The sequence below is a fragment of the Watersipora subatra genome, chromosome 7 (assembly GCF_963576615.1).
Source record: "Watersipora subatra chromosome 7, tzWatSuba1.1, whole genome shotgun sequence".
In the NCBI taxonomy this organism is placed as follows: domain Eukaryota; kingdom Metazoa; phylum Bryozoa; class Gymnolaemata; order Cheilostomatida; family Watersiporidae; genus Watersipora; species Watersipora subatra.
Window position 1 is genome coordinate 646,895 of NC_088714.1, and position 14,027 is coordinate 660,921.

At 37.2% G+C, this 14,027-nt stretch overlaps 1 protein-coding gene across 1 annotated transcript in view; it reads left to right on the forward strand.

The window, feature by feature from the left end:
• LOC137399279 (WD repeat-containing protein 81-like) overlaps nt 1-14,027 on the forward strand; it is a 37,893-nt gene that overhangs the window by 16,457 nt on the left and 7,409 nt on the right. The window contains exons 16-24 of the mRNA XM_068085314.1: nt 1,649-1,823; nt 2,214-2,362; nt 3,447-3,569; nt 3,963-4,227; nt 5,818-5,955; nt 6,109-6,319; nt 6,876-6,979; nt 10,700-10,883; nt 11,277-11,410. Coding sequence (XP_067941415.1) covers nt 1,649-1,823; nt 2,214-2,362; nt 3,447-3,569; nt 3,963-4,227; nt 5,818-5,955; nt 6,109-6,319; nt 6,876-6,979; nt 10,700-10,883; nt 11,277-11,410 — 1,483 coding nt within the window. The remainder of the gene's footprint in view (nt 1-1,648; nt 1,824-2,213; nt 2,363-3,446; nt 3,570-3,962; nt 4,228-5,817; nt 5,956-6,108; nt 6,320-6,875; nt 6,980-10,699; nt 10,884-11,276; nt 11,411-14,027) is intronic.

Sequence of the window (14,027 nt, forward strand, 5' to 3'; positions counted from 1 at the left end):
TCAAATTGCATTTCAAGAGCACGGTTTGAATGCAGTTCTATAAGATCTTCTTTCAGCTCTACATCATCTGACATTTTATTCAAATCGAAGGCATATGGATTCATAATCCATTCTTCAGAAGATTCCAGCTTCCCAACTCCAAAATATCTATCAAATGACGTCGATAACACTTTCAAATGAGCCAAAATTTCTCCACAAACAGTAGGGAGCCAAAATTTCTCCACAAACAGTAGGGAGCCACAATTTCTCCACAAACAGTAGGGAGCCACAATTTCTCCACAAACAGTAGGGAGCCACAATTTCTCCACAAACAGTAGGGAGCCACAATTTCTCTACAAACAGTAGGGAGCCACACTTTCTCCACAAACAGTAGGGAGCCACAATTTCTCCACAAACAGTAGGGAGCCACAATTTCTCCACAAACAGTAGGGAGCCACAATTTCTCCACAAACAGTAGGGAGCCACAATTTCTCCACAAACAGTAGGGATCAAACTTGAAGATTCATTGCCATCAACTATTTCTTCAAATGATGGAAAAGTTGAAACATTTCAATTTTTCACTCTCCGACACCACAGATTTAACTTATCAATGAATGCATTTAGCTTTTCATAGCAATTCAACATGTTTACATTTTTACCTTGAAATGATAAACTCAGATCATCCATACGGGTGAATATGTCACTCAAATACACTAAGAATTGGTTGAATTCTTGCGATTTCAACTCTTCAAGCAGATCACAGTAGCGGGCGTTCCTCCAGAAAGACTTTGATTCCTTCTCGCAGGTCGAAGAAACTCTTAGCTTTAACGGAAAAAGACGAAGAAGCATCACGTTGCATATACTTGGGTCCCAAAATATTTTAATGTAATTGTCCGCGTGAGAAGAATTAGCCTTGACCCCAGCTATTGTAATCGAACCTTACGAAAAAAGTTCTTAACAGGGGCGTCGTAACGCGTGGCCGCATCTGTAAAATAATCAGCGTGGGCTATAGCTATATCTATAGCTGGACGCACACACCAACACTTAGAAATATATATCTTTATATAGATCATATGATGAAATTTTGTATGTTTTGCAGTATCGCACTTAAACGCGGAAAAGTCGTTCAGCAAGGACTCAAAGAAGTAACATCTTGGGAATCCTTTTTCTGTTTGGTGACATGATGTTTTTATCCGATTAAGATCAATTCATCATCAATGTAGTGAATGTACATATGAAAGAGAAATCAAAAATGAAAATACTATTAACTTAAGATTTCCGTGACGTTATCGACCTAAGTTTTTGAAAACTTTCTTAAGAGTTTCCTCAAAAGATATGATATCCTTTAAAGTGCAAAACAATTCATTAAACTAAGGAAATTTCTTAAAAGTTGCAGCCCTGCTTCTCGCACCCCTTGGAAGGATGTCTCGCACCCCCTGGGGGTGCGAGCACCCCCTGGGAGTGGTAGCACTTCTGGTTGGGAGCCAGAGTATTAGAGGAAGGGATGGGAAGATTACCATTGAGTGATTGTGTGTTTATGGCAGGTTAGGCCATGCTCAATGCCTTGTGATTTAGTGAAGGTATGTTATGAACCTTATAACACACAGTATGTGTGAAATTACAATATTTGGAAGTCCTGTTAGCGTAGACTCTATATGTATATCCATAGCGCAAATCTGTCTCACTAGTGGATGGGCTGGACCTGCCCTCTGTCCTTGTTGATTGTGTAATTTGGCTCGCTGCTAGACTCGGACCTTTGCTGACCGCTAAATACTTGACCTCCCGAATTCTGCTGACCATGAAGGAGAGCTACAGCACGCCCCTCGCCTTTGCTGAGTCCAGTGGTAGGCTGTTCACACTGTATCTTTTTGTGCATGCTTTAGTAGAGTTTGTTGCACTATATTCGTAAGTGACTTTTTCAGTCACTTCTGTTCACATACAGGCTAGTCCATAAAGGATACTCTAAGCAGGTCAAAGTTTTCTTTAGGTAGTGCAGTATGTAGGTCATGCTAGTCCATAGGCGATACTCTAAGTAGGTCAAAGTATTCGTTAGGTAATACAGTATGTAGGTCATGGTATTCGATATGTGATACTCTAAGTAGGTCAAAGTATTCTATAGGTAATACAGTATGTAGGTCATGCTACTCCATAGGCGATACTCTAAGTAGGTCGAAGTGTTCTTTAGGTAATACGGTAGGTAGGTCATGCTACTCTGCAGGAAATGTTATTTGTAGGTCGAACAGGGCTGACGTCTGATCTGATATCAAAGACGGTGTATGGAGATGTGATGCTGATGCCTGCCATACAATGTCTAGAAGAGATTTCATTCCTCTATGGAGAGCAATTTATTCTTCTCCAATATATACCTGCTATCAAGCGTGTTGTAAGTTACCTCTCCTACACCAGGACATACCTTGTCACACTCTACTCTCACCTGCTGCCATCTGCTGCTCATGATTCTTCCCAAAGTAGTTACTTTCTCATGATGCATGTTGTCTATGCTTAATGGAGTCTATGATACATTATCATTCTTCCCCTTTGATGCTACGTGAGATGAGGTTATGTGAGATGGCGCTATAGGCTATATACAAGACTACAGGTTGTTGATTACGTGAGGTATCAGATTACTTGTATCTGTAACTCACCAAGTGAGTCTATTATTTGCTGACTTGCCTCATTTCAACAGTTGCTTCTCCTCACATAGTTTTGCTTTTAGTTCTAGTTTTTTTCCCCTCCCATTCCCCTCCCCTCTTCCCACCCCTCCACTCCTTTCATTCCCCCTCCCCTCTTTCTATCCCTCCACTCATTCCATACACCCGTCCTCCATACATCGCTCCTTTTATAACCCCTCTTTCCATACACCCACTTCCATAACCCATCTTTTTATACACCCCTTTCATACACCCCTTTCATACACTCCTCTTTCTATACACCCCTTCCATACACTTCTCCTTCCATATATCCCCCTTCCATACACCCTCCTTTTTATACACTCCTCTTTCCACATACCCCTTCTTCCATATAGCCCTCCTTCTATACATCACTATTATTATAACCCCACTTCACGACCCCTTCTTCATACACCACTCTTTTCATACACCCCCTTCCATACACCTTCCTTCGATATACCTCCATTCCCACCCCTTCCTCCAGTTTAAGAAATTGCAGACTCATCACTCTTCAGTTTTTCTTGTGACAATGTAAGATAACTTGTGTCATTGTTCCATAGATGATAGTTACTTAGGTTTCTATAGACGATAGTTACTTATGTTTCATGCGAAAGGATGAATGTTGTCAGCATCAACCAACTTGATGTCAGTCTATTTAGTATTCGCTTCTATTAGCTTCTAAGCTGTGACATTAAACATTCCGAGTGTAAATTGAGAATGTCAGAGAAGAAAGACAATACTTACATGTAATTGTCCTCTCCTTGATCATATTTACCTCATCTAATGGTCTCTTTTCAGATTTCATCATGTGAAACTCATGAGCTCCAAGAATCTTCTCCAGCCAGCTTGCTATCTTGCTGCACTTTGCTGTTGCATCTCATACCTTGCATAACAGATAGCACCTTGCTTGACCTCCTAGAGGTATGCAGTTCCCATTCCTTGTTTCAGTTTTATTCTTATTGTGGAGGTCAATTGCAATGATTGTTATGAAACAGTATTTCAATTTCTGTTGTACCCATTTACCTTAACGCTGAGTTTTACAATGTGAATGCTGTTTAGACTATTTGCATTAGCATTGGAGATACATGTAACCATGTTCTTGTACTTCTCAAGCACCTAGAGCAGGGTGAGGTTTACTTTGTGCTTTACTTAGATCAAGCTATGTATACTACACGAGTACTCGAATGTTGGTACATGTTGTCATCTTTGATTCTGGTTTGCTTTGATCAGTAATTTAATATCTTCTCTCCAATATCTTCAGTGTCGCGCTCTTCCATGTGAGGTTTGTAAATGTGCACTTGAAACTTGTTATAGATCCGGGTTATTGGAGAGATATTGCTTCCATTAATAACCATCGTATCCTCTCCGTTCCACTGTTTCCCGTTGATCAACTCCTCATACGATGGCACTTCCTGTCGTAGGCTGCTCGCCTTCAGAATCCTTGACCTCATCATTCTCGTGAGTCAGCGGATTGGCTATGACCAGACGAGGCGTTTCCTTCGACGCACTTTGCTCGCATTCTTCAGGTCATTTGACATTGTACACTCGGAGACAGGCACATGGTGTCGGTACAAGGAAGGTTGGTCGCTTCTTGTTTCCGCTATGCGTGACAAGTATGAGCGGGTTGCTAGGTTGAGCTCATGAATTGGTTACTGAAAATAGAGTAGTCACCTGTACAGTGGAACCTCTACTTGGGAAAAACCTGACATGAAATTTTCAAATTATAAAAATTTGTAGAAATATTGCTTCGGCCTATGAAGATGTTTCTAGATTAGAAAGAATGAAAAGCGCTTCGTCTTTTGGCCTCTTTGTTTCATTTGATTGAAAAGTGAAACAAAAATAAAAAAAAGCAAAAGAAGAAAGAAGAAAAAAAATCGATTTCATTTTGTGTGTTTATTTTGAATTTACTCGGTATGTTTTGAATTTAGTGTGTGCCATAGATATAGTAAACCCTACTATATCTATATCTATGGTGTTTACTATATCTATGGTGTGTGCTCATTTTCCTATATGTTGGTTTCTCTCAGCTGTCAACCATTAGCCCCCTCCTTGCGCTGTTGTATAATTTGGAGTTATCATATATAACATACTGAGTAGGACAACTTTAGTTTCTTGCAATACAATAGCGAAGTGTTTTCAGTTTGAGTTGATGCAATTATATCTTTCTACTCGCGCTCTCAAAACTTTTATTCTGAACAAAAGCAAGACAACAATACAATATCCAACTCCTGACCACCTTCCTCCCACTCTCCGTGGCCCACGCCAAAACCAAGACAACAATACAATATCCAACTCCTGACCACCTTCCTCTCACTGTCCGTGGCCCACGCCAAAACCAAGACAACAATACAATATCCAACTCCTGACTGCCTTCCTCTCACTCTCCGTGGCCCACGCCAAAACCAAGACAACAATACAATATCCAACTCCTGACTGCCTTCCTCCCACTCTCCGTGGCCCACGCCAAAACCAAGACAACAATACAATATCCAACTCCTGACTGCCTTCCTCCCACTCTCCGTGGCCCACGTCAAAACCAAGACAACAATACAATATCCAACTCCTGACCACCTTCCTCTCACTGTCCGTGGCCCACGCCAAAAGCAAGACAACAATACAATATCCAACTCCTGACTGCCTTCCTCCCACTCTCCGTGGCCCACGCCAAAACCAAGACAACAATACAATATCCAACTCCTGACTGCCTTCCTCCCACTCTCCGTGGCCCACGCCAAAACCAAGACAACAATACAATATCCAACTCCTGACTGCCTTCCTCCCACTCTCCGTGGCCCACGCCAAAAGCAAACAAACGTTCGTAATTTGTATTCGTTGTTTCTCTGTTATTTCTTCTTTCCAAATGTACTTTTTTATTTATTATGTAGTAATATAGTTCTAACAAGTAATTGTTACAGGTTTTGATTATTGCATGTATTTATAATTTCTAGAAATAAATATTATGTCCAAGTTTTGTAGAAGCTTGGAACGGATTAGGGCATTTATATGGTAGAATTGGTTTCTACTTACAAAGTTTTCTACTTATGAAACAGCTTCGAGGTTCCAGTGTGCATACATGTAGTTCAGCCGTAGGTGGAGAGAAGATAACTCTTAGCATGTTATGTGCAGTGCTTACTACTGCGCAGTAAAATTTGGGGTGTGTTTATGACAGGTAAGAGTGGGCTTGATACAGGTCCTTCTAGCGAGTACATGGACATCAAACAGTCTGCTATTAACACTAATGAGTATTATATCGGGACTCCTGTATCCATCTACAGTCAGTCACCACAAGAGACCTCTAACTCACAAGGTACGCGTTCTCAAGTCTTTGTATTTGAAACTATCATATTTATTGATGCTAAAAGGCTATGTGGTTCACAGGTGGTTGATTATATCTTCAAGTTTTGTGGTCGACGGCTGTCAATTGAAGACTTATAATCAATTGACACAACCTAAATTGTAGGTCTTTCTGAGAGTGACATATCTAGGTCGAGTGTAGCGCTCGAGGTGATGGCAGAATTGGAGAAAGTTTTCACTCCCGAGTTGGCTCACAGGGCCTATGTTCAGTGCTGCCAACTGGCTGGGGGGTTCTACATACAGAAACTAGCTAATGATGACCTCATCAGAAGACTGTGCACTGAACATGAGCTGCAGATGGAAAAGCATTACAAGCGGTGAGTGTAACCTTTGCTAGGGTCACTAGTAACCAGTCACTGGCTCTGAGAGTGGTAGTGAGTAGCCAGGGGACATGTTTGTCTTTTTAGAGGTAAATATACTAATAGTATAATCTATAAAGAGGGAAACCCTTCGAAGAGTTTTAATATAGACATATTATATAAATACATGTAGTAAATACATACAGACATACTGTATACATGTAGTACATAAATATAGATATACTATATATGTAGTATATAAATATAGACATACTGTACATATTTAGTACATAAATATAGACTTACTATATACATGTAGTATATAAATATAGATATACTGTATACATGTAGTACATAATTATAGACAAACTCCATACATGTAGTACATAAGTATAGATATACTCTATACATGTAGTACATAATTATAGATATAATGTATACATGTAGTATATAAATTTAGACATACTGTATATATGTAGTATATAAATATAGACATACTGTATACATATAGTAAATAAATGTAGATAGCATATGAATAGTACATAATATTGATAACTGAAATCACTATACATAGGCTGAGTAACACAGATTTCGACGTTGGTGAGCTGCCTGGAGGAACTGCCGATGATAAGCAAAAGAATGAAGAGAAAAGAAAATCTACTAATTGGTTTGTCCCAGGTGATTGACCTCATTACTATTGATCAAGAAGACAACTTCCTAAATATGTTTACCGTTTGCATTTACCGTAAAACCTGTATTTGAACGCCACCTTTATTTTAATTTCACCTCTATTTGAGCGCTAATATGAGGGAAGGTTGAATGATGGAGTGCCACCCTTTAATTGAACGCCACCTCTATTTGAACGCCACTTCTATTTGACCGCCATTATTTAACATTTTTAATCTTTACGAGTCAATAATAGCATGTGATCAGTAAAAAAGTGTCCACAAAACCATACTAATAATGGCTCAATTACATCAACAACAGTTACATTTAATATTCGTTGTTTCTGTTCATATCGAAGTCCATTGCCAACTTCGAGTTTAGGTTTTTCCGTTAAAATCTTTGATTGCAACACTATAAAAATAATCACTAACTGTGTCAGGCTTATAGCAGTAGTTCCATGTTTAACGCGGTCTTGATACTTTGGACATATGTGAAAAATGTTTTAGCAATTACGATGCTTTGGATGACTTGTACTAGGCGCATCCGGCTAAAAGTTCATCGTTATTTTCGCAAAAAGTTTTCAGATAGCAATGCGTAAAAGTTTTGTTTTGCGAAAAATTGTTTGGATGCTGATATCGACTAGTTCAGCAGTGCAGAAGAAGAGTTCAGGTCAGCAGACACTGGAAGGTATTGAACAGCCAGAAGATAATGAAATGGTTCCATACGAAAGCGGCAATCAGAACGCAAGTTGCCGAGCAAATGATGCAAATATTTTTGTTTCAAAAAGGTTAATTTTTGGCTCTGCATGTATTATAATTATGCTTTGTTTATGCCATTTGTTTTTTAATACATATTTTAGCATTTGATAATTATTATTATAAAACTTATAAAATTGCATATTTATAGCATATTTAATAGCATGATTGCGGTAATCTGAACTCAGCTTACAATGGCTCGACGATTGTAACTCCTGTTCTATTGCACATAACAAACCAGTTTTGGCCGCAAACTGTAATCAACATATCAATTAATCTAATGAACTTTTATGCAACATTGTTAAATATAATTATAAAATGAAAATATGCTTTCAAATTTAAAATAAAAAACTTTTAAGCTCCAACAAATTGCAAGGCAGACTATAAGATTGTTGTAGGTTAATTGTACGCAATAGATATCAACTGGTAGATACATTATCAGCTTCTTCATGTATATTTATTTAAAGGTCCACTACAAGTTGGAGGTAAGTGAGCAAATTTCTTGCGTTCAAAGGGTTAATTTCGCACCACCTGAAGGAGAGTGCAAAATATGGGCGACATTCGATTCACCTGTAAAAGTTTAAATTTACCTTCTCAACATTCTGACAAGGTATTTGAAAAATACAATGCCGCCCTTTAATTGAACTTCACCTCTAATAAAGCACCACTCGAAGAGAAGAATTGAAAAATAGAAAACCTTTGTGTTCAAATAAAGGTTGTACGGTAGTTAGCTTTTGTTTTTTGATAATGACGGCCAAGCAATTGAACAGTAGTTCAAATTCTGAGGTAGTACTATTAACAGCACTTTTGCTGGAGTTATTTTTTCTTTGATTGTAATAACACATTCTCATAAATGCCAAGATTTTGCCATGCATATCTTAACATCCTGAGAGAAGAATGTAACTTTTGACAAATCTGTGTTCACAAGATTTGATTACTTGATATTTTTGAATTTGTTTATTGAGTTGATTATTGCTGATTGATTAAAGCTTTAATTAAAACAGAAGAATGAATTAATGGAATTAATGGGTGCATTATAATAGTTTTGTTCAGTTGTAAGCTCTTGATCTATTCGGCTATGTCATGATGGAATGATGATTTAAAAGAGTATGTACTTTCATGGGTTTAAGGCTAAATTGTCTCAGAGGCTTATGTATGGTTTCAGGTTCATGTATTCTCTATTTATGTGAATTTATTTAAATGGTATAAAAGTATTTTGTTGGCTTTTTTGTAATTTACAAAGTTAACTCTCCTTTCTATAAATATGACCTTTCATTGCTTGGATATGTTTTACTAAGTCTTGGTTTTATAAGCAAAAATACTCAATGTAACATGACTTCAACTTGTCATAGTTTAACAGCTTACTGACAATACTATCTCAATGTAACATGACTTCAACTAGTCATAGTTTGACAGCTTACTGACAATACTATCTCAATGTAACATGACTTCAACTTGTCATAGTCTGACAGCTTACTGACAATACTATCTCAATGTAACATGACTTCAACTTGTCATAGTTTGACAGCTTACTGACAATACTATCTCAATGTAACATGACATCAACTTGTCATAGTTTGACAGCTTACTGACAATACTATCTCAATGTAACATGACTTCAACTTGTCATAGTTTGACAGCTTACTGACAATACTATCTCAATGTAACATGACTTCAACTTGTCATAGTTTAACAGCTTACTGACAATACTACCTCAATGTAACATGACTTCAACTTGTCATAGTTTAACAGCTTACTGACAATACTATCTCAATGTAACATGACATCAACTTGTCATAGTTTGACAGCTTACTGACAATACTATCTCAATGTAACATGACATCAACTTGTCATAGTTTGACAGCTTACTGACAATACTATCTCAATGTAACATGACTTCAACTTGTCATAGTTTAACAACTTACTGACAATACTATCTCAATGTAACATGGCTTCAACTTGTCATAGTTTGACAGCTTACTGACAATACTATCTCAATGTAACATGACTTCAACTTGTCATAGTTTGATAGCTTACTGACAATATTATCTCAATGTAACATGACTTCAACTTGTCATAGTTTGACAGCTTACTGACAATACTATCTCAATGTAACATGACTTCAACTTGTCATAGTTTAACAGCTTACTGACAATACTACCTCAATGTAACATGACTTCAACTTGTCATAGTTTAACAGCTTACTGACAATACTACCTCAATGTAACATGACTTCAACTTGTCATAGTTTAACAGCTTACTGACAATACTATCTCAATGTAACATGACATCAACTTGTCATAGTTTGACAGCTTACTGACAATACTATCTCAATGTAACATGACATCAACTTGTCATAGTTTGACAGCTTACTGACAATACTATCTCAATGTAACATGACTTCAACTTGTCATAGTTTAACAACTTACTGACAATACTATCTCAATGTAACATGACTTCAACTTGTCATAGTTTGACAGCTTACTGACAATACTATCTCAATGTAACATGACTTCAACTTGTCATAGTTTGATAGCTTACTGGCAATATTATCTCAATGTAACATGACTTCAACTTGTCATAGTTTGACAGCTTACTGACAATACTATCTCAATGTAACATGACTTCAACTTGTCATAGTTTGACAGCTTACTGACAATACTACCTCAATGTAACATGACTTCAACTTGTCATAGTTTGACTGCTTACTGACAATATAGTCTGCTATCCGCCTTTCTGTTCATTTCACTTATCACTAATCAGCCCCTTACCTCTTTTTTCCTATAGCCAGTGGAGATGAGTTAGTATCATATTCATCAGCCATTGTTCATTTCTGTAGTCTGTTTTACATCTTTGTAAATTTCTCCAAGGTTTATCGCTAAAGTGCAGTCACTTTAAAGTTTGTGTTGACGAAGCCCATTGTATGGCGAATCACATTTCGTCACTATTAGATATATATCGAGAGTTTCTTATACAGTTCCAGTGGGTCAGACGGAGTCGGACACTCAAGTGTCTGGGAGCCCGTACGACTCCGTAAGTGGTAACAAGTTAGTCTACATTCCGCCAGTCGCTGAGGAGGCGAGACCTGTGGCGGATAGCGCAACTCTCTTGACTGACTCCTCATCAAAATATCGGGCTATATCAGCTGACAAGCTCATGAGGTGCGGCTAGTAGTAGCAATAATAAAGTCAGAGATGTTAGTTTCCTAGCATTTACCCTCGTCGCTTATCATGCTTTCTTTAGAAGATTATATCAGGGACTACTTATCCTTTATTAAACAGGAAAATCTACTTTCTTTACCTCGCCATCTTCTTGCCTGCTTTCACTCCTACAGGCGCCTGCTTTTGATTGTCATGACATATATTCATTTGCACTATTGGTCTACTTCAAATGGCTGCCCAACCATTCTCCTTATTTTTTCCAAATCTTCAATCATTTTCCATGACATGCTGAACAGGTCATCACTTGCTCAAACTAGAACTCTATCATTGTTTATTATGATCTGTATCACGTCTGTAACATTCTGTAACATGTCTGTAACATCAATTGTATAGGAGTGAGATGGAGACAGATACCCTCCGGCACCTGAAAGGTGATTGGATAGCATACTGGGAGCACGAACTGGGTCATGGTCACCACTCCAACAGACCTTTCAACTTCAAGCAGATTGCACTGCAGAGCTTCATAGGTATGTGTTGACAGCTTTCCAGTTTTAGCATCCTCTGTCACACTGCACTGTTTACAACACATCTGACATTGGTAGAGTTCCTGCTTCTTCTATATCTATCTATATAAATCTCAAAGTTTGTGTGTGTCTGTGTGTACTTCCGTTTGTCCAGCTGTATCTATTAAAATCTTAGAATTAAAAGCTCGCCGCGTGCTGGATTTGAACTCACGGAGACTGCAACCACAAGTTTCAAACCATGCATTTAAACACTGAGCTATACAGTCATTAGCATTCTATTGCTCTTACTATATACCAGTGCCGTATACCGTATGCTCACGCTAAATGTGTACTTTTGATTATTAAATAATATTACCTTTTGCATTTGTTGTTTTTTGAAGTTGTTGAAAAACTAATTTTTTGCTACCACAACCTATTTTTTTAATTTGTAAATGTGCTGTTTCAAGTTCAAATGTGCCGTTACCCTTCTATTTCCGGTTTTTCGTGAAGTTTTATTGCTGAATCGGTAAAGGCTACTTTCACGTGGACAATTGTATTATTTCGAATAGGAATAGCCTCTACATTCTCTTTCCGTTCGATCAGACAGAGTACCAGACAAAAACAGTCCGATACCTCATTTTTACATTTGTTCCAGTATCGAGAGGTACCAGTATCGGCGTATTCAAAGTTTTGATTGGTAGCTTCTGCTGGAACAGTAACCTTTTTATACACAAACACTTCTATGCACGAATTGTTATTATTAATTCAACATATTTAGGATTTTATTTTGTTTTTTCAGTTCATATTAATTATATCATTACCAAATCATCTTTTATTGTAATCATAGCAGAGACAGACTTAATTTTGCTATTATTTGCTAATTCACATTTACCTTTAAACACTTTTATAGTTATTTTATTTTGTTTCTTAATTTATTTGACCTGCACAAAACATTTTCCTCGTGATATGAACTTTGAAAGTTACAGTTGTTTGACAAAGTTTGAAAACCTTCACAGTTGTTTTCATGTTTCTTTTAATTTATTTCAACTGCACAAAACGCTTTTCTCATGATATGAAGTTTGAAAGTTAATTTAGTAACTGTTGTTATATGTTTAATAAACACGAATTTTCTATGCAAAGACTTTTACTATCTGAGCAATGCCAGGCATTTATTTAACCAGTCTATATATGATATTAGTATCATTGTCGGAGTTCCTACTCTAGTTTATATATGATACTAGCTGCATTACCCGTCTATGGGAACAGATTCACATACAGCAAGCGGTTTCTTGAGAGTTGTCTTTCATACTGTAAAACAACTCCAAATATGCAGTCTACTGAAATTGTTGCTCTGATCAGAGTATGCATACACATATGCAGTCAAACATGTCAATAATGTTGGGGAGAACAATAGAAATCTGCGATGTGTTTTACAGCTAGTCTACAATGCATCAGTCTCAAACCACTCAAATTGGTGTTGTCCTATTTTTGTGCAGAGAACTGATAATGAAATTGACATTGCTAGGCAAACTGAAGTTCTTCAAACTGGCAGTATTAAAAATTTTTGCATCTTTTACGATATTCTACAAAATATTTTGCAATTGCCAGCATTTATTGAATGGAGACTTCAACATGCTTAAAACACTAATCGTGGCTCACCAGTTCTTCGTCTATTAATAGCCTGTGTTTTGGCATGGTATACACAAACAGTGCAGCAGTAATGTGGTTGTGTAGATAAAATTTATATATATATAACAGCACAGACAGTATGATGTCAAGGCAGACACAGCATTAGCACCTTACAATATTAAAACAGCGCCAACATAATAGCCTTTTTATGAGATACAATGAGGAAAATGAATGCATGAAAATATATATATGCTTAAAAATATGTTAGAACATGCTGCACATGGATAATATGTAGGTATAGCAGAACATGAAGAACATAGCATGACATAACAATAACATAATGTTAATTCAATGCAAGCATGACATAACAATAACACAATGTTAATTCAATGCAACACTTGTAGATAGACAACATTTTTTGTTTTTCTGTCGGGTGTATGAACCAACAGTTTTCGGCCTGTGCCTACTTTTGAGCAGGCAACGTACAGCTGGCCATAATTAAAGCAGGGTGACAGTAAGTCGATACCAGCTGCTCTCTTTCTTCTCACTGTCGCCTATTGCAACGCTAGGAGTACCCATGCAAGTTCTGTAGTAGCTGTAGTACTCGTAGCTGGAAAAAAATAAAAGTAACTCAGTTGCGGAAGGAAATGAACACGTTTACTATCACCAACTGTGGCAAATGCAACATTTTTAAGTAATGGAGATGTGGCAATTCATAGACAATACAACATTGAATGAGAAGTACTTACCCATTTTTAAGTAGAAATTTAGTAGGTAATTTTTGAAGCAAAAACAATTGTTTAGGTGGCCGGAAAAGAAAAACGTTCACGTGACGTTCCGTTTGCAGCAAGTATTAATTTACTACTCATTTACTAATTAAATTTACTACTCATTAGTTTATTTAATGAGTAGTAAATTTTATTTAATTTTATTGATTTATATACTAATATTAATTCACCTTTGTATAGGCCGCAGAACTCAGGACGGTGCTTTTTAACACGACAGCAACTTT